Source organism: Dermacentor silvarum, unplaced genomic scaffold (genome assembly GCF_013339745.2).
Source record: "Dermacentor silvarum isolate Dsil-2018 unplaced genomic scaffold, BIME_Dsil_1.4 Seq468, whole genome shotgun sequence".
Lineage (NCBI taxonomy): Eukaryota > Metazoa > Arthropoda > Arachnida > Ixodida > Ixodidae > Dermacentor > Dermacentor silvarum.
The window spans coordinates 65988-85608 of record NW_023606281.1 but is presented as its reverse complement, the minus strand read 5'-3'; the positions used below and the strand labels follow the sequence as shown (position 1 = coordinate 85608).

The 19621-nt window shown below is 44.0% G+C and overlaps 1 protein-coding gene across 1 annotated transcript in view; it reads right to left on the bottom strand.

Annotated features, from left to right (window-relative positions):
- LOC119435120 (cyclin-D1-binding protein 1 homolog) overlaps positions 1-19289 on the bottom strand; it is a 40691-nt gene extending 21402 nt beyond the window's left edge. Inside the window, exons 1-3 of the mRNA XM_037702060.2 lie at positions 19178-19289; positions 15799-15875; positions 619-736 (exon numbers count right to left, since the gene is read on the bottom strand). Coding sequence (XP_037557988.2) covers positions 619-736; positions 15799-15875; positions 19178-19289 — 307 coding nt within the window. The remainder of the gene's footprint in view (positions 1-618; positions 737-15798; positions 15876-19177) is intronic.
- Positions 19290-19621: the final 332 nt, after the last annotated feature.

The following is a 19621-nucleotide window of genomic DNA, read 5'->3' as shown; positions in this document are numbered from 1 at the left end:
CCACAAATCCATCTCATGCACATATGTTCTAAGCAGAGCTTAGCATGCAAGTCCCAGCATGAGGACCAATTACTGTAAAGAAAATGTTACAACTGTTCAGGCTTATCTTGTTCCACAACGATAATCGTCGCCAATCTTGTGTCTACTTACTTTAGCACTCTGCACTTGCTACTTTCCTTTCATGAATGCTGCAATTAGCTATTTACAAAATTAATCCTCTGGCAAAAAGGAAATTTCACGCAGTCTTCTAATGGCACCCTCTCTAGCCTTTTCGAAAAACCTCAAAACAAACGAGTGCACCTGCAAACTGTCGCACCACAAAAACTGTCCAGGAAGATAGATCAGTACACTACCCATATTTTAGCAGACAAAATTGCACAGACCTACTATTTCTGTTAAGATATAGCATAAAAAGAATGAGTAAAAGAAAATGAATGCATCCCCCAACACTTTGTTCAGCTTCTCTCAAGCCATCTCAACTGTTTCAAAGCCTCTATCAACACAGAAAGTAAAACAGGATTGCACATCACAAAAAATAAATGCTGTCACTGCAGGGGGAACACTGCAAGTTGTTGACAACTGCTTGGCTCGAAAGAACATGCACACAACAGCAAGTACCTGGGCTGAGCAATGCCCTCTCTTGTTCAGACCAAGCGCAAGTACCAGGTCGGTTGAAGCCATTGCGAACAGGCATATGCTGCATATCCCATGCCAGAGCTTCATCTTCCTCTATTGCCTGTATCATAAAGAAGTGGAAAGAATTAATTACTTTGTAAGAAAATGTGAAGTTTCAGTGAAGTACAATATCAGGGCCAATATTTCTGATGCAGAGGTAGTTTGCTTATTATGTATGTTTCATTTGAGCCAAAATGAAAATTAAACAGAAACCAAGAAATCAGCTCTAATGAGCAAAGTGATGCCTTACTGTTTCATTTTTCAATCTGATCACAAAGCATTTTGGTATGAAAGCTTTGCAATATGTAGTATACAGCAGGGTTGGGCAAAGATAATTTGCAATTGTATCATGATACAGACAAGATATTCAGGCAACAAGTATTTAGAATACAGATACAAATTACTAGCATATTAACCATAGCCAATATGCTCAATGTGTACTTGCAATTTTTATCTTAAGATCAGACTTTTATACGTTACAGAAAAAAAAAAGTAATCGATTAGAATTACATCATTAAACCATAATAGATTACAGTGACGTTTCGATCGCTTAAACCAGGAGCTTTGCATGAGCTGATACAAACACCATTCTTTTTTTTTGTTACAATATTGCTATCTCATGTTGCAAAAATCGAGTTCAGATAAAATGATTAACAGTAAGCTTGCTGCCTTCTTAGCCCACATCAAAGATTTGTTTTATTCAATACCCGAAAATGACCTGATGAAATTGTCAGTGCAAGCATTCATGAACTTGGAGCAGTTTGTTTTCAGAATGAATCGGGTCTGTCCTGCGATCGGTTTTTAGAACTTTTATCGTTTTATCTGAACTTGTCCGATGTGACGTGGGATGACAATATAGTAACACAAAAGGTGTTAATATCAGCTCGTACATAGCGCCTTGTTTAAGCAGTTTATATTTGACTAACCAGAAAAGATTATTAATGGATGGAACAACAACGTGGAAATTGTCACGATTTTTAGGTTTGCCGACTTCTTAGGTGTTTTAAACACTGACGCCTCGGATTTTAATTCACTTGCTTTAAAGACAATGGCAATGTTTTCCGAGTGCCTTGATCCTTTAGATTAACGCACAAAGTTCCTAATAAGGCTTTATCATCATCAATGTTCCTGATGCAGGCTTCATCAGATTTTTACACTTAGGGCTGCATTTTTCCACCCAGCCTACCTGCTGGGGGTATCAGTCGAGGGTCAAACAACTTGTGCTTCCTTTCAGATCCCCCCATTATAAATTGGTGAAACGCACTGTTATTTCGCCTTGTTTTGGCAATGCCCTAAAAAAATGTTAGCACAGGGTGGAAGACAGTCTACTAGGGCCGGGGAAACAACTGGTCAAGGCTGGCTTTCCTGCGCACAAACACTGAGCACCAAGTTTGCCTGTCTGAACATACGCATCCGCAAGGTTGCTGTGCGGCATGATTGTGAACATTTTACTGTAGTTCCCGCCCATTTTAAGCACTCAAACCTGCTTCACCTGCCACAGCTTGTCTTGTTAAAGCAACTGCATGGTTACATTGTAAGTGGCTACAGAAAAAAAAAGTAATTTATTCACAGTGAGCGGTACCGAGTAAAAAATTTTTTATATCAGTTACAATACTACCAGCAAATGCAATTGATTACAATAATTAATTATGTTTAATTTGTTACGTACAAGTCTGCAAGTTAAGATACGACCTTACCATAGCTCCACTGTAGGGGCCGCTGCAAGTTTACAGGTTGAAGCGGGCTACTTCTGGAATGTGAAAAGAAGACGAAGAAGAGAAGGGAGAAGAGGAAGAAGAGGGGTGGGCGGAGAATAATATTAAAAGGCGGACAACACCCGTTTTACCGAAGTTATGTCTGGCAGTTATTCTACCCGGACCGCTACATATTTTGGCGCAGTCGACGACGAACATGTGGGTTACGTTCTGCATCGACCAGACGTCGCCGCAGCATGTTGTCTTCAAACTGACCTTCCACGTCATGTTAGTTCAGCAGACCTCATCGACGCGGTTATGAAAGAAGCCTCCATAGGACACGAGCAACTTCTTCAAATGGAATCGGTGAAGGTGAATCTGTCACTACCGGCACTGGAACAACTGATCCTCGAGCCAATGCGACGTGGACGCTTAACGCAAGGAACCACTGCGGAGAAGGTGAGAATTGTAATGAAAATTATTGAAGAGAAGCAGCGACAAATGACGCAACACGGTCAACTAATGAAAACTAGTTGAGTCACTCAGCTTAGACAAACCAGTGCAAAAGCTTGTGGTGCCGGACATTTTTGAAGGCAACCACCAAAGCCCTCACCAATGGCTATCCTTTTATGAGTACGCATCGGAAAAGAATAAGTGGACTTCTGATGTTGAAAAAATTTAAAACGTGCGACGTTATCTTCATGCCACCGCCAGGAAATGGTATGATTTGCAGCTTCTTGACAAGGCAGCACCTTGTTGGGAGAAATGGAAAGTGAGTTTCCCGGCTGCTTTCGAAATCAGTGCTGTAAAAAGATGGGATGTTGCTCTAGGTTACCAGTACGCATCAGGATCTCCTCTAGAGTATGTCCTTGAGAAGCGTCGTTTGCTGCATGCCGCTGAACCTAGGCTCGCCTCAACGGCAGTTCTTGCCTTAGTGATGCAGGGTCTCTGTTTGGACATTCGAAATGAAGTTCAGATGAGAGCCCAAAGGACCCTAGACGAGCTTTTGCAGTGCCTCCAGAATCTGTTACCTGGAACAGAACTGGAACAGGAAGGCTCAGTGTGGAGGAGACAACTGGATGTGAATAAGTTGAGTCCCCATAAGGAGTGCCTATCCTCGAACAGCTATGCACGTAACTACATGCACAGTTCGGGCCAATCTGCTGATAATGCCTGGAATAGCGTCGAACACCGTTCTATCAGTGCACAGGATCAAGCACCCTACCAACTACAAGCAAAAATCGGTGAAAGTCATCGGCACCACCGTAACGATCACCATGAGACAGTGTATGTAGTGTCGTCAAGTTTACTACAGGTACTGGTCAAGATAGATGGTGTCGAAATGAAAGCCTTGGTAGACAGTGGAGCTTCAGTATCAATTATTAACAAGAATCGATTGGATATCAGTCGTTTTCACCCTGGCAAAGCTCTTCGTGTACAAGGATACAATGGTTCGGTGAGCTTACACAACGAGTGGGCGTCCGTAGTAATTGAATTTCAAGGACATTTAGTCACCAGCCAAGTGTTAGCAATCCTAGATGTTACATATGACTTTCTGCTGTCTCGCCCTGACATGAAGAAACTCAAGATTAATCTTTATTGGGACGACAAAGTGCTCGTTGAAGAAGACTCAACAGTGAAGGAAAATGCTGAGGTACCTGCACCACTATGAGTAATTCAGTGCGATGAAGACATAAGAGCTATGTATCCTGAGCTCGTTTGTGTGGGAAACTACCCGCCAGCGATGAAGTCACATGCGGTTCCATTTGAAATTGCTGATAAAAAGGTGGTACGAAAAGCTCCATACAACATGTCAAGAGAAAAGAAGATATGGCTTAAAAAGGAATTGCAAGCAATGTTAGAGGCTAATATTATTCGACCTTCCGTCTCACCGTTTACCTCAACTATAACAATTGCACCCAAAGAAGATGGCACCTTCCGTCTTTGCACTGATTATAGAGCCCTTAACCAGCAAACGGAACTTATACCTTTCCCAATGCCAAACATAGATACCATTATTGACGAAACAGGTGGATGTCGCTGGTTTTCTCGTATCAATCTTTGTGAGGTTTTTGGCAAATTCCGCTTACTGAGGACACAAAGAAGTACACCGCATTTGTTACGCCTTTTGACTTATTTGAGTATAATCGCCTGCCGTTCGGTTGGAAGACCTCTCCGGCTTGGTTTCAAAAGATTATGAATGACATATTGAAACCACACCTAGGTATTTTTTGTAATGTCTACATAGATGACATCATCGTTTTTTTTGAAGACTAAATAAGAACACCAGAATCACCTCTCTCAAGTCCTGAGTGCCCTCAGCGACGCCCACCTTAAAGTCAACTTCAAGAAAAGCGCATTTTTTCAAGAGAAAGTAGCGTTCCTCGGCAGGGTGCTCGACGGGTCTACTAAAACTCCGTTGAGAGAATTTCAAAGTTGGTGAAACCATACGATGTCCACTCTCTCTGCGTGTTTCTAGGCCTTGCTGGTCATTTCAGGTCCTTCATCAAAGACTATGTGGTCAAGACCAGGTGTCTTACACGTTTGATGCAAAAGGACGTGCCTTTCCAATGGGATCTGGAGTGTCAAAGGGCCTATGGTGAACGTGTCGAACTGATATCGTCAGATCCCATCCTACGCATACCAGACTTCTCGTTGCCTTTCGTGCTCAATACTGATGCGTCGCACTACGCAATGGGCACAGTTCTATATCAGAAGCCACCATGACAATTTGATCATCAAAAGCACTACGTGGTTGGATATTACAGCTATACATTGAAGCCTGCTGAAGTCAATTATACTACCACAGAAAAAGAAGCGCTGGCAGTTTTAAAAGCTCTACAATATTTTAGAACCTATCTAAAAGGCGCAAAATTCACTATTTTTACCGATCATCAAGCTTTGACTCATCTCCTACGCATGGCACAACCAAAGGGTCGAATGGCGAGATGGGTTAATTACTTACAACAGTTCGACTTTGACGTATCACATCGGCCTGGCCCACTACTGACAGATGCGGACGCTATGTCTAGATTACTTGTCCACAAGACAAGCGAACATCCACAAGAAATAAATCACGTAAAGTTGTGGGAAGGCACTGAGGAAATGAAGTTTGTGGACGGAAGATATCACGTGCCATCGACAATGGTTCACAAGATACTTCAACTATACCATGACAGTCCAGAGTCGGGGGGACATGACAGCTTCTGGCGCACTTACAACAAACTGCTGAAAAGGTTTACTTGGCCAAGTATGAAGGACGACATCAAAAATTACATTCGCACGTGCCACCTATGTCAAGTCAACAAAGTGAAATTCAAGCAGGCGACAGATGTGATGATAACCCCAAAGCATTCACGCATCCCATTTGAAGTCATTCACTTAGACTTCGCGGAACTTAAAAAGAAGGGAGAAGGCACAAAGAAAACTCAAGCGTTTTTACTCAGTATCGACGAATGCACAAGAATGATCACTGCAAAGGCAGGAAAAGAACACGCCAACAGTGTCATTGCTCTTCTTCAAGCTCAATGCTTCCAAAATACAAAGACGATGGTGTGTGACAATGGCCCGGCCTTTCGGAGCAAAAAGTTAGCCAACTGGACACGAGATCATGGGATAACAGTAAAATTTTGCTCACCCTACCATCCTGCAGCAAACGGCCTTGCTGAACGTGCTATAAGGGACATCAAGCAATTCATGAAGATGTACCCAAAATTCCGAGGTGGCTGGAAATGCTGCCTGGAGGCTGCTACAAGACACCACAACCGTTCTTATACGAGTGGTTTAGGATGCAGTCCTCTCTTTGCCACTTCTGGAATTGTGCCTACTCTTCCTGCGGATTGCGAACTCGGCATCCTGGAGAAGCTTACACTTAGTGAAGTCAAGAAAAGCGAGAAACAAGAAGACGCCTACAGACAGCGCATGAAGAGGAACTTCGACAAGAGGCAGAACAGCGACATACCAGATATAGAATTGGAAGACCACGTCCTTGTCAGGAAAGGAATTGGAAGTAACAATGCTACGTTTTACGGACCCTTCCCCGTGGTTAAAACTGCATCGCAGCACGGTGTATTGAAGACTATTTGGTACCTGGGAGCCACCGGCCAAACAGAGTGCGCCTCAATCGGGAATGTGTTCAAATATTACACCAGGAGGTGTAAACAAAAGAAGCTGGGGAGGGTGAAGCGGACTACTTCTGGAATGTGAAAAGAAGAGGAAGAAGAGAAGGGAGAAGAGGAAGAAGAGGGGTGGGCGGAAAATAATATTAAATGGCGGACAACACCCGTCTTACCGAAGTTATGTCTGGTAGTTAGTTATTCTACCCGGACCGCTACACAGGTGTTTACTTGCAAATTCCTATAATTATCTCTCGCCAACAGACATCCTTTCTTTTAAATTTCTCTTCTAACACGTAAGAATTTTTTAACCATTCTAACAAAGTACTATATCGCCATTCTGCAACAGTCTACATGCATCAGACAATGTAGGTACACTGCAGGATGAATTTTTTCATGCTGCCTTTACAATTGGGATGGTACACTTGGGCAATCACTTTTGGAGATAGTTTCGCTTTCATGAGATTTCGTGTGACTCAGCACCAAATGCATCTATGTATACAACCGGAAATGTTTCTGGCGTAGTGCCAAGAGCGCCATCGACTGTACATTTCGACGTCTCCAGTGCCGAGTTTCACAAAATCTCACAAAAGTCAAGCAATCTCTGAAAGTGATCACCGAAGAATACTGCCCCTGGTACAATATACTGCTTTGCAGTCCAATCATAAAGTGTGTCAGCATCTTATTTTGCTACGTGTTCGTCTGTACAGTTTTGTTGCACATTGGGCTTCAGTGTGTAATCTGCATATTATGCACTGAATAGATTACATCTTTTCTATGAACATAAACATGTTTGTAAACAATATATCGCATTATACACTTTTAATTTCTAGGTGTCAGAAAATGACAGTAAATGTAGCTTAGGGTATGAAGGTATTTTAACAACTTAGACATGGAGCTCGGTGACATATGCCACCACCCGCAGTGGCGTTTTGGTGCAGATTTTGTCGCACAAAAAATTATGATTTGGAGCATACTTTGTAGTAGTCATCAATGGCGATTCTGATTGATTATCGGTCGGACACTATTCCTGTGCATCAAATATGGTTTCAGAGTACCGGCATACATCATTGTGAATATTCTCGAGAAAGATAATGCATGTACGCGACCACACTGAGCCAACCAGCTAGCTCGAAAAAAAGAAAAAACAAAAATGCCGGGCGTGCCCAGCAGTAAAACAAAATAAGGCGCAAAAATACCATGGCAATATAGTAACGGGGCATGCAGAATGGCAATTTGAGCAATCTTATTTTATGCCTAAAGACGTCTAGCTAGTAAAACGGCTACAAATTAACTGCATTAGGAGCACACACAGATAAATGTCACACAGCAAAGCAGCTAATAACATGCAAGGGGGTAAGTTTCAGTTTGCCGAGTGCACCATGACACATCCACCGTGCCGAACACGCGAAGTGCATGTCGCCGTTTGAGGAACACCTCTCCCACCAAGGCCACACCACCGGTACGAAGTACAAATGTGGGACATGCCAAAAACGCGTAATGGGCAGAGCGCACATTACTAGACCCAGCAGAACTTCATTTTAAACTATGCACGACCTGTGAATATGCTGCATAGAGTTTCTGAATGGCTGACCGCGAACATGCGCGAAAGTGCACTGGATTGGATTAGTTCAGTGACACTTTAGCTCATTTAGCTTTATGAATGGCAGGAGATGCAATGGCACTCTTTACATAAAGCGGTGTCGACCGCTACCTGACGCTCACTATAACTCCTCTTCACTGTGGCCTTCGTTACTGTCTTTACAGAGACCTGTGGCTTGATCTTGTACGCGTTCCAAAATGGAACGGAATGCCTCCGTTCCATCTTGGAACGCGTACAAGATCGCGCCCCTGGTTACATAATCGGGTAATAAATAACCTAGTTTTTCCACCCTGTTATAAAAGTTTTTGTAGGGACAGAGCGCATAGGGGCGGAGGTGTAGCTGTTCTTATAAAGCACCTGATAGAAGCAACGCTTATTGATGAAAATCCTGACATCGAGTGCCTATGCATTAAGATGCCATGCTGGGGCATTTGTTTGTATTGTTTGCATGTTAGAGACCCCCAGATTGCTTACCCGATTACACGATCAAGCTAAAAGAATACGTCTCCTTTTCAGCATAAGAAAGTTTTTCTTGTTGGTGATTTTAATCTGCCTAGCATTAACTGGGAACGACTTCAGGTAGGCTCCAAGGTTGACCAAAACACCAATGTTATTTTCGACGTTATGCTAGAGCATCATTTAATTCAAGATTAAAGTAGTTATGGAACCTACTCGTGTACAAGGTTCTTCGAGTACTGTACTTGATCAGGTTTTTGTGAATCGCGGCTTTTCTGAATACGTCGTTTCAGTTGATGAAGGTGTGTCTGATCACAAGCTTGTAACTGCCTCCTTGCCTATGATCAGCCTGTCATCACTGAAAGCACTAAAAAACATTGCTTCAAAGACTATTCTAGAGCTGATGATTCAAATGTAATAGAATACATGGAAGCGTGCCTCAGTGATTTCGGTGATGGTGAGAATGACGTATTCACAATCTGGGCAATGTTTCTCAAAATGTGTCGTCCCTGTATAAGTACATTTGTGCCTAACAAAATAAAGAAAGTCGGCAAACAAACACCGTGGGTGACACGTAACATTTTGCAACTAAAGTGCCAACTAAAAAGGAACAAAAAAAAGCGAGCACTGCCACAACTTATCAGTGCAATAAAAAGACTAACACTCCTCCTATTTATCTTTTGAACAGTGTTCCATTAGAATACGTATCATCTTACAAATACCTAGGTGTTCATGTATCATGTAATTTAAATTGGACAGTGCACACAGAATACATTATTAACAACGCTAACCGTATGCTAGGATACTTACGTCGCAACTTTTTCACCGTTCCTTCTTCAGTTAAACTAATACTTTACAAAACTTTAATACGACCAAAGCTTGAATGTGCTGCTTCTGTATGGGATCCTATGCATGTAAAATTAATCACTGCCCTGGAACTTGTTCAGAATAACTCGACTTGTTTCATTCTCTCCAACTACAATCGCACTGCTAGCATAACAGCCATGAAAGCCAGCCTCTCGCTTCTGTCTCTAGCAGCCCGTCGTAGACTTTCTTCACACCTTCTTCTTCACAACATACTTATTCTATCACCGCAATATATGTCCCATCGCATTGATCATCGCTACAAGGTCATTGATCATTTTTCGAGTCCTTCCTTCCGTGCACAGCAATCGAGTGGAACCACCTTCCTGCTGACATTGTATCAATCATTGATAACCAACGTTTTCGCGAAGCACTAACAACCATTACTTAAGTACTTGCCTGTTCGAAATTTTTATTATTACTGTTATGATCGGCTTGGAACTCTGCATCTCAGTTGTGGGAAACCAAACCCGCGCACGTTCCCGTGTCGGGGCAATTACCTTCATCCCCAAGAGGCGGTTATGATCTTCCTGGAAACTGCACCTCTCAAATGTGGGAAACAAGCCGAGCGCCTTTCCCGTGATGAGATAATCCTCTTTTATCCCCGAGAAAGCGTCACACCTCTACGACCTGAGTAGACGCAAAGGGCGAGCTACCAAAGAAGAGGACCCGAGGGGGAGGAGGTCGTCAACTTGACCACCCGACAGAGGACTGACACTTCCACAAGTTCCCCGAAGGAGACATCGGCAGGTTATGATCTTCCTGGAAACTGTACCTCTCAAATGTGAGACGCAAGCCCGAGCGCTTTTCCCGTGACGAGATAATCCCCTTCATCCCCGAGAAAGCGTCTCACCTCTACGACCTGAGTAGACGCAAAGGGCGAGCTACCAAGAAGGAGGACCCGAGGGAGAGGAGGTCGTCAACTTGACCACCGGAGAGAGGGCTGACACTTCCACAAGTTCCCCGAAGGAGACATCGGCTACCACAAGACCACGAGGGGTTATTTAAGGCCGTCCTGGCCCCAGTGTTAATTAGAACCGCTCGAGACTCGGATAGAGTCAAAACCATGTACCAATGAAGTGAATACAATATTTTCTATTTTCATCATCACGATGCCCGCCTTCACCACCATCTCCTGATTCCTGCGGTGACGACCCACCTTACCCGGTCGAGATTTTATCATTACTCACTGTATCTTGCTTTTGTATTTGTTGGTATTTTCCCCACTCCCCTCTGTAATGCCTTTGGCCTTGAGGGTAAATAAAAAAAAAGCAAATTGGCATCATCGGTTCATAGTTCTAAAGATTACTACTTTAAAACAGTACTACCTGATTTCATGAAAAACTCACGTAAAAAATTTTTGGGGTACTTAAATGACACTAAGGGGCCTGTATATGAAATAATGGTCGACGGAACTACTACAGTAGAACCCCGCTGTTGCGTTTTTCAAAAGATCGTTAAAAAAAAAAAAACGTAAGAGCCGGGAAACAGGAAAAATTGAGAAATGGGAGTAGTGTTGAACTGCACACAATATTATTTTAATTCTTACATGTGAAAAAAAGTAGTTTCGCCCGACAGCCGAAGTATCGATTGCGATAAGCTATACAAAGTAAGAACAGTAGTTTTATCGTCCGTATAAACATTCGCTTATTAACTAATTAACAAGCATGGTGTCAGCGCCCACAGGCAAACATGAACACATCACACTCGATGAGCGCGGACACGCGCTGTCAAACGCTGGCGTGAAGAATTTAGGCGCTGCTGCAGAAGTGAGCGAAGTGACCTTCGTGCTGTTGTCTATCGCTTCAATGCAAACTGAGCGCCGAGAACACACAGCACGCACAAAGCTACGAGCCGCCGACGCACCTATACTGCGTAGACTCTGCCCCCACGCAGATCGCTTTCAAGATACGGCCCGCGCGACTGCGTGCCGCTGCGCACTACCAGAGCACAATGCTGCCCACTATCCCTCCCCCCTCGCCGGTGCCTCGAGCGCAACGGATAAAGGTGCGCTTCCTCCCTGCTTTTCTTTCTTTTGCGCGGGAGATTTAGACGCGGTCGTCGGCTCCCTTCGCACGCTTTCACTCGCACATACAGCATACGGCGCGTGGCGACGGCGTTATCGCCCTTGGACTTTATACGGAACATCTATGAGCCAAAACCAATTTTAGGGCCGCAACGCGTCATAGACACCATCTTTAGATAGCAAATGCGGATCTCAAGGGCCATACTTTTGCTGGCGGAAACCGAAAATACGTAACAAGTGTTGCCCCCGGCACTTTGCGCGGCCAATGCCATCGTCAAGCAACCAAGCCAAGCGACACGAAAAGTCAAAATGGCCGCTCGGGCCTGCGCGGGGTAGCAGTTCGCAACGTATGATGCGGGAACGGTCCCACAGTTGCGACGTAACAGCGGGGTTACCAATGCATTGTGTTCTATGGGAGCTGTGCCGGGACTGGCCGAAAACGACGGAACAGCCGGGAAAACGCAGCACCCGGGAACGTAACAGTGGGGTTCTACTGTATCAAGTCATGAATGAAATCGCTGAACATTTTTACTACTTTCATGGTACTTTTTTCCAAGTCAAACGTGGGTAACTTGTCTGACTGTACTGTTTTTGAACCACACGAAGTCAACATCATTTCATACAATGATATTGTGTCAATGCTCTAAAACTTGAAACCAAAGAAATCGTGTGGCCCAGATGATCTCCCAAATGTGTTTCTTAAGCATTATGCCGAGGTTATAGGTAGATTTCTTTTTGTACTGTTTAGAGCTTCTTTGTTATCTGCTCAAGTGCCCAACGACTGGAGGACAGCTCAAGTTGTGCCAATTTTTAAAAAGGGCAATCCCTTGTCGGTAGAAAATTATCGCCTCGTCATGCTGCAAATTAATTGAGCATATTGATACGAAGCAGCCGTACCTGAAGAGGAGGAAGATGACGTGTTCCCGCTTGATATAGCGTCGCCATTGAAGGAAATCAAGCCTCCCATTCCATAGGAAAAGGGTTTATGGTGAATAAACCGAGAAACGACTCCGTGGGTATAGCTGCTGTTGCGTGTGGTCCGAAGCACGAGCGCTTCGTCCTCTTCTTTGTCGCGCTTGTTCCAGCAGCCATCTCGTCCTCCGTTGGCTTCCGTGTAAATAAATTGTAAATAGCTATGGGCATCAGCTACACGTAACATTATTTGGTGGAGGTGGACGTTCCTAGTACCTGCCATGGAGCTTCGCTGCGGTCACAATGCCGCCAATGCAACTTCGGCTCCTGCTGGTGGCGCATCTACGCTGGCAGCTTCATCTACACAAGCCTCTACGCCTGCAGCCCCAAACTACGTCACCATTTCCCTCTCGGGATAGTGGTGTTTTCATCGGAGTCGGCAGTCCTGACGTTGACGACTGGCTCCACTTGCACGAGCGTGTCAGCACCAGACACAGGTGGGATCCGACTATTAGGCCTGCGAACATTCTTTTCTACCTCGATGACGCTCCACAGGCATGGTTCTAGACTCACGAAGAGATCTCGAGCTGGGATCTTGTCAAACAGCAGCTCCACGACCTTTTTGGCAATCCGTTTGGTCGCCAACTCAATGCCAAGAAGGCCCTTCCCACATGTGTACAGACATCGACCGAGTCCTACGTGCCGTACATTGTCGACGTCTTGGCCCTTTGTACCAAGGCCGACCCGAACATGTCACAGGACGATAAGGTTAATGATGTTCTCAAAGGCATTGCTGATGACGCCTTCAATTTACTGGTGTTTACCAACGTCACCAGCAACGATACGTTCCTCAAGGAGTGCCGCCGTCTCGAGCATGGTAAAAGCCGCTGAGTATCCCAACACAGCTGCTATGTCATCTTGTGACGACCTCTTCCACCAGCCTTAGTGATGTGACAACTTAACCCGCATCATTCGTCGTGAGGTCGAAGCAGTACAACCAACAGCCCCTTCATTCCCATCATCTGATCAGTGTCCAGCGACAATCTCCTTGATACAAGCTGTCGCCTATCAAGAGTTGTCCAATGTCAGCCTGCACTCCATTCGTTGCATGCGCTCGGACCCTCTTTCTCCACGCACGTTCCCACCTCGCTCCTCTTATGAACAGCGCAACCCGTCCGAATGGCGCACCGTGAAGGACAAGCCGATCTGTTTTTTTAACTGCTGACGCATTAGGCATATCGCTCGCCACTGCCACAGCCGCTGGACTTCTCAGACACTCTTTTCTTCCGACTACCACCCTCGTCCCTCTAGTTCGTTCTTTTCATTCATTCCTTCTATGCCCGACCCATCATCTGACCCTACGACACCTCTGACACGACCCTGCTATGCCTGCTCACCTTGTCCCCACCCACCGTCAATGTGGTTCGCCCCCGTCCTGCCGTGCTCCTTCTCCGACCTATTCGCCACACACCCTACCTGAAAACTAGACAGTGCAGCTTCTGGAGGTGGAGCTGCATTGACGACATTGGCACGAAATCCTTGTTTGACCTTACCCACGAACCAGAATCTTATGGACGTTTTTGCTGACAATGTTCCTGTGTGCACATTGATTGACACCGGGGCAAATGTGTCCATTATGAGTGCTGCTCTCCATCGCCAACCATATCACAAAAATTTCAGAAAGAAATTCTATATTAACAGATTGCCAGCATGGCTTTAAAAAGGGTATTTAACTACCACACAACTGTTAAATGTAATTTATACATTCGCAAAACCTTAGATAGTAACGGTCAAATTGACCCTCTTTTTTTTAGATTTTAGTAAGAGTAGTTCGTCAGAGTAGTTCATTATAAACTGATTCAAGAACTTAGATATAATATTCCTCCTAACATTAGAGTTTCTTGGATAGCAGCTTATCTTTCTGATCACGTACAGTTTGTCTCAATTGAATGTAACAACTCCACCTATGTTCCCGTAACATCTGGTGTACCCCGGGGTAGGGTCCTGAGGCCATTTTTGTTTCTACTCTACATAAATGACATTGACACCGTTGTTACAGCAGGTACACAAATTAGATTGTTTGCGGACTGCATCTTATTTCGGGAAATATCTTCAGTACATGACCAGACCGAACTTGATTTAAGCTTACACAATATACAAGAATGGTGTGATAGGTTGAGCATGGCTTTGAACAAAGAGAAAGCAGTCTGCCTTTGTTTTACTTTCAAGAAAAGCCCGTTAAAATATGAATACACACTGGCCACTTCACTGTTATAGGAAGTTGGAAAATTTTAAATACCTAGGCGTAACGTTTTCTAATAACCTCTCCTAGAATTTACATATTAGCAATATTTGTTGTTCTGCCGTCCGTAAACTTTGCCTCTTAAAGCACAAACTGAGAAATTCCCCTGCCAGCATTAAATTATTAAGTTATTTGACTTTCATCAGACCTAAACTAGAGTACGCTTGCATTACATGGGATCCATACACTAAACATAACATTAAAATCATGGAGAGAATTCAGAGAAAGGCTGATTTTATTTTTTCTAACTTTAAGCGCACGTATTCTCCCACACAGCTAATGATGGGAAATGACATTCCCCTCCTCGAGACACAACGACAGATGCTTTGCCTGAATTTACTAAAGCAACTAATTAATCATGAATTATCCTTAGATCTCGCAGTATATGTGACCCCTTTGTCCACTAGGCGTACACATCATGATCACACATATGCAATAACCCCTCATTTCGCCAGGACAAATACATAAAAATTTTCTTTCTTCCCCAGAACAGAGTCTTAGTGGAACTCCCGACCCGCGATGTATTAAAGCTTTCCGAATGAAGTGCGTTGCTCATAAGTTCTCTGTTATCTATATTTATCTCTATTTATTGTATTGTATTTATATTTCTATATTTGCATATTTTTGTACCACTGGCTTTGTTCCTTTTTTTTACTTCTTAAATTTAATTAATTGCCTTGTACGCTTGAGTGCCCTTCCTGCAAGGACCGATTTGTGGTCCGCAGTATGTTATAAATAAAATAAATAAAAAGTTGCCACCCTCAGCAAGACACCCTAGTGCGTCCTTGTGGATTTTTTCCACAGGTGTATCTTGTACCTTAATATACTGATATTGATACACGTCTTGCCAAATGTATCATGATTCAGATACCTAAAAAGTACCGTAAGATAGTATCTAAGATACATGTGTTTTTGATACTGCCTAGCCCTGGTAATTAGGTGGCTGTTGAAGAATGTTTCACAAGACCTGCTTAGAAACCTCTTCCAGCAAGTGAAACGTGTGCACCGAGACCACATTAATGATGGGCAGGCCACCCATTGACTACTTGTCATAAGCCCTACAGTACTACAGAACAGTCTAGAGTGGCCTCTCAAATCAGAATACCAGGAATGGAATGCAAAGCAGAACAAAATGCAGCCTTCAACCACACCTGACGAAGCACGTTCAACGCAACTCCGAACATTTCATAAAGGGTTCCGAGAACACAAGAAACAGCTTCTTTGTTGTCTGAAAAAAAAAAGGGCACAAAATTAAAATGCACAATGTCCCTGTGAAATGTATAATGTAAAGAGCTTTTGTGAAGAGCATGGCATTTACAAAAAACTACTTCTATGAACAATTAGCATATGTGATGAACACACTTCAGCAATCCCATTCCACAAAATACAGTGGCCACAAATTATTTTAGTGCTTAAAATTGCACAGAGAATGCGAAATATGAAGCTCATAAATAAAAAGTTGTTTAGTCCTTTCATGTATTAAACTCAGAAAGCAAAATAATCTGAAAATTAAGAAGTTATTTACTACAGGGCAAGAAAGCACGTTCCATTACCATGGAGACAGGCAGCATAGAGCACCGCACAGGTTCAGGCCTACTCGAAAACCTGGGCCTGGCTCAGCGGGTAAAGTAGCATTCGTGGCGAGCTCAGGCCAGGCCTGGGCCTGATGCTTCGTGTTGGGCCCAAGTTTAAGGCACCGGGCTCAGGTTGGGCTGGGCTTGTTCGTGATATGTTCACAAACATTGCGAGATTTGTTTTGGATATTTTATCTGGAAGACTGTATTTGTTTTGCTTATTGCTGCTTGATTTGTGTGGAACAGGGGGTATCCTGTAAGAGTCCACCTAGTGGACTGTCCATTTTAGCTGTCGTGATTGGCTCCGGCAGCATGAGCAAGAAGGAGCCAGCCAGTCTCCTTCTCGCTCATGCAGCTGGAGCCAATCGGTGACAGCCGAAATGAACATTCCACTAGGTTGACTCTTTCAGAATACCCTCTCAGGTTAGAAGAAAGTAGATCAGCCACTCATTCAGCTAATTTTTTTTCCCTCTGACTGCAAAAAGGTTCCAGTAAAGCATCTATCTCACTATTTTTTCCTGTTCTTTTATTTGCATCGATTATTACTTTATATTCTAAATGTTATTTTATAGTTGCAGTATTAAATGTAATATAAAAATTATATTTATTATTTATTGTCACAAGAGCGATGACAGGCTTCCAAAGCGGGAAACATTCGTAAAAGCTGGTGCTGTTCACAAAAACAGGTCTGCGCGGAGTCTCATGACTTAGATTCGCTAGAGAAACATGTTGTCTCCGGGCTCTATCATGGCTCCCAGTTGTCATGCAACGTGGTATGGGCACGCAGAGCTTGCCTCCATGCACGCCCACATTAAAAGCATGTGCTAGTCTTATTCAGTATACGCTGTGAGAGCTCCGTGAGACTGCCGTAACAGTGTTGCTATGTGCAGGAATATAGTGCCATTAAACAAGTCGTGGGCTGCAATATATTCCATTGGCCAGATCTCTGGCTTGAACGTGGCAGTTACGGTTTCCATGGCAGGGGATGTTCCCTAACCTCGAACCATAACCACCCAGTCGGTAGGCATCGAGAAGCTTAGTGGCGTCATTGTCACCGAACTTCTTTGAAACGAATGCCAAAAATAGCTTAAAATTTGTTTCTTCATGTTCTGCCGTTCCTGCCCACATACTCTGATGCCCACCTTTTAGCTGTACAACCAGATTTGGAGGGGGAGGGAGGGGGCTACACTTTTGGGGCTACACTCCTGTGGTACATGGTAAATTAGGGAATTGGTTTTTTGCAGGGACGTCTGTATGGATCAGAGAAATCTGGGGACATTTTTCTCGGGGATAATGCTTCTAAATGTGTTTTTGCGTCAGTACTACGGACGAGAACGCACTTTGCTCCGTTTGTTACTAGCCGAGCTGCACTACGTGACCACGGATAAGTAGTACGGAATAAGCTCTCTCTCCGCTCGTGTGTCAGGGCGAAGCATTCACAGCACTGCGCTCGTCAATAGGAGGTCCGTAATTCCAATTGTGTGTTAAACTGTTCGTTTTTGTCATATATAATTTATTTCTTTGAATTCTACAGTAGTTGTTATTTACCTATACTTCACCATCAGGCCTGACATAGAGGGTTCCTGCCAATGGGAGCAAAGCGACACAGCATGAAGCGCAGGGTGTCAATGAGGGTCTTAGGTAGATACTGCTTTTGAGGCCGCAGACCAATAAATAGTAACATGTTGCTATCGCGAATTCGTTTTATTGTAAAACATTCATTTTGAGGTTATACTGCAGTTCTTGTTCATGGCTGGCCGGGCGGTGCATACGAACGTGCCTGTGTGGCACATACTGTTCCCGTCACCAACGGCCCTGTCACTGCGAAGTGGCAAATCTTATGTTACTTGTGCCCAGTGACACCAGCTAACCACTGATGACAAAAAACTTACGCTTAGCCATTATGAACTCTGTAACAGCCGCTATGATCCCGTTTGGGCGGAAGTTTAAGCAGCAGTTTAATGAAGCAAAGCACATCACTCTTCATAGTATCTAGGCAAAGGCCAATTTAGAAGCAAGATTCCCCAGCAAAAAGTCCCCAGATTTCTCTGACCATACAGAAGTGCCTGCAGAGAACCACTCCCGTAAATTAACACTCGGCACAATTTCAATATTTTGAAAATAAAATTGCTTACCGAGTGCAGGTACAACTGCGAAAATATATGATCTAAGATGCATCTGTGCGTGTGCCATGCATCTGTGTGCGCGAAGCGTTGTTGGGCAGAATTAAATGATTAAATCTTCATGAACTACAGTGAATACCGATCACGAATTGCGTTTCACGGAAATCGCGGTTCTTTATATTATATCAAAGTTTGACTGCATTGGCAACAAAGCCAATAAATTTTGCTTTCAACCTCTGTTTCTGTTACTATGGCAACCTGCTAATACTAAAGTGAGGACAGGTGCTACAAATCATTTTGCCTGCTACAAAATCTGCTCCAAAATGCTCTTGATTCCCACTGCTGTATTTGCAGAAAAATAAGTACAGTACGCCGCAGCTGAATAAACGCTCCTCGTACCCCGTATGTCTGGTCATCTTTCTCCACCGTGAGGCATCTTTTATAAAATCATTTACCGAAGATTTAACTTCTTGTTAGCGAAGTATGTGCCAAAGTATTATTGCTATTTGAAACATCTTGCTCTCAACGGCATGTTCAGGCCTTGGTCGGGCCTGATTTGGGGTCGGGCAGGGTAGGATAGGTGACATGTTTTTCGGGCTCGAGCCTGGCCCGGGTCTCGCTTGGAGCCACTGGGCTCAGCTCGGGCAGGTAAACTTTTACAAGTGCTGGGCCCAGGACGGGCCCGGGCCGAGAATCACAGCCTGTGCAGTGCTCTAAGGCAGCATTTAGATGTAAATAACACAAAACATGGTTCTCTAGAACTATCAACAAGAATAGAGTTACTGTATATGCTCCTTACGGGAGCAGAGTTGCGCATAAGTCCGCCATCTTGCCTGCCGATGCATCCATGTTAAGCAGAAAAGCCACTCCTCTTGAATGCAGGATACGGCACAGCTCTGCTGCCGAGTGTGCCTGCTCCTTTATTCCGCGAAGGCCAGGTGGCATAGCAGGCGGCAGTGCAGGCCATAGAAACTCTATGGTGTAGGCGCAGCCGTGAAGGTGGCTTTCTTTCAAAAGGATGCTTTTTGTGCATGTGACGAGATTTGGCGAATAGGGGCGCAAGCAGCGCGTTCAGTCAGATGCGCAACTCTGCTCCTCAAGGGGAGCATATAAAGTAATTCTAAAACGAGAACATTCAACACTGCTACTTATAGCAACTGCTCACTAAGTGTCATAGTGTGGGCAAGTAAGCATTTACTGTGACCGATTAGAAGATACAAATAAAAGCATCCTATAATCAAAATCATCTAAAAAATAGAATTATGCACACAGTTAGT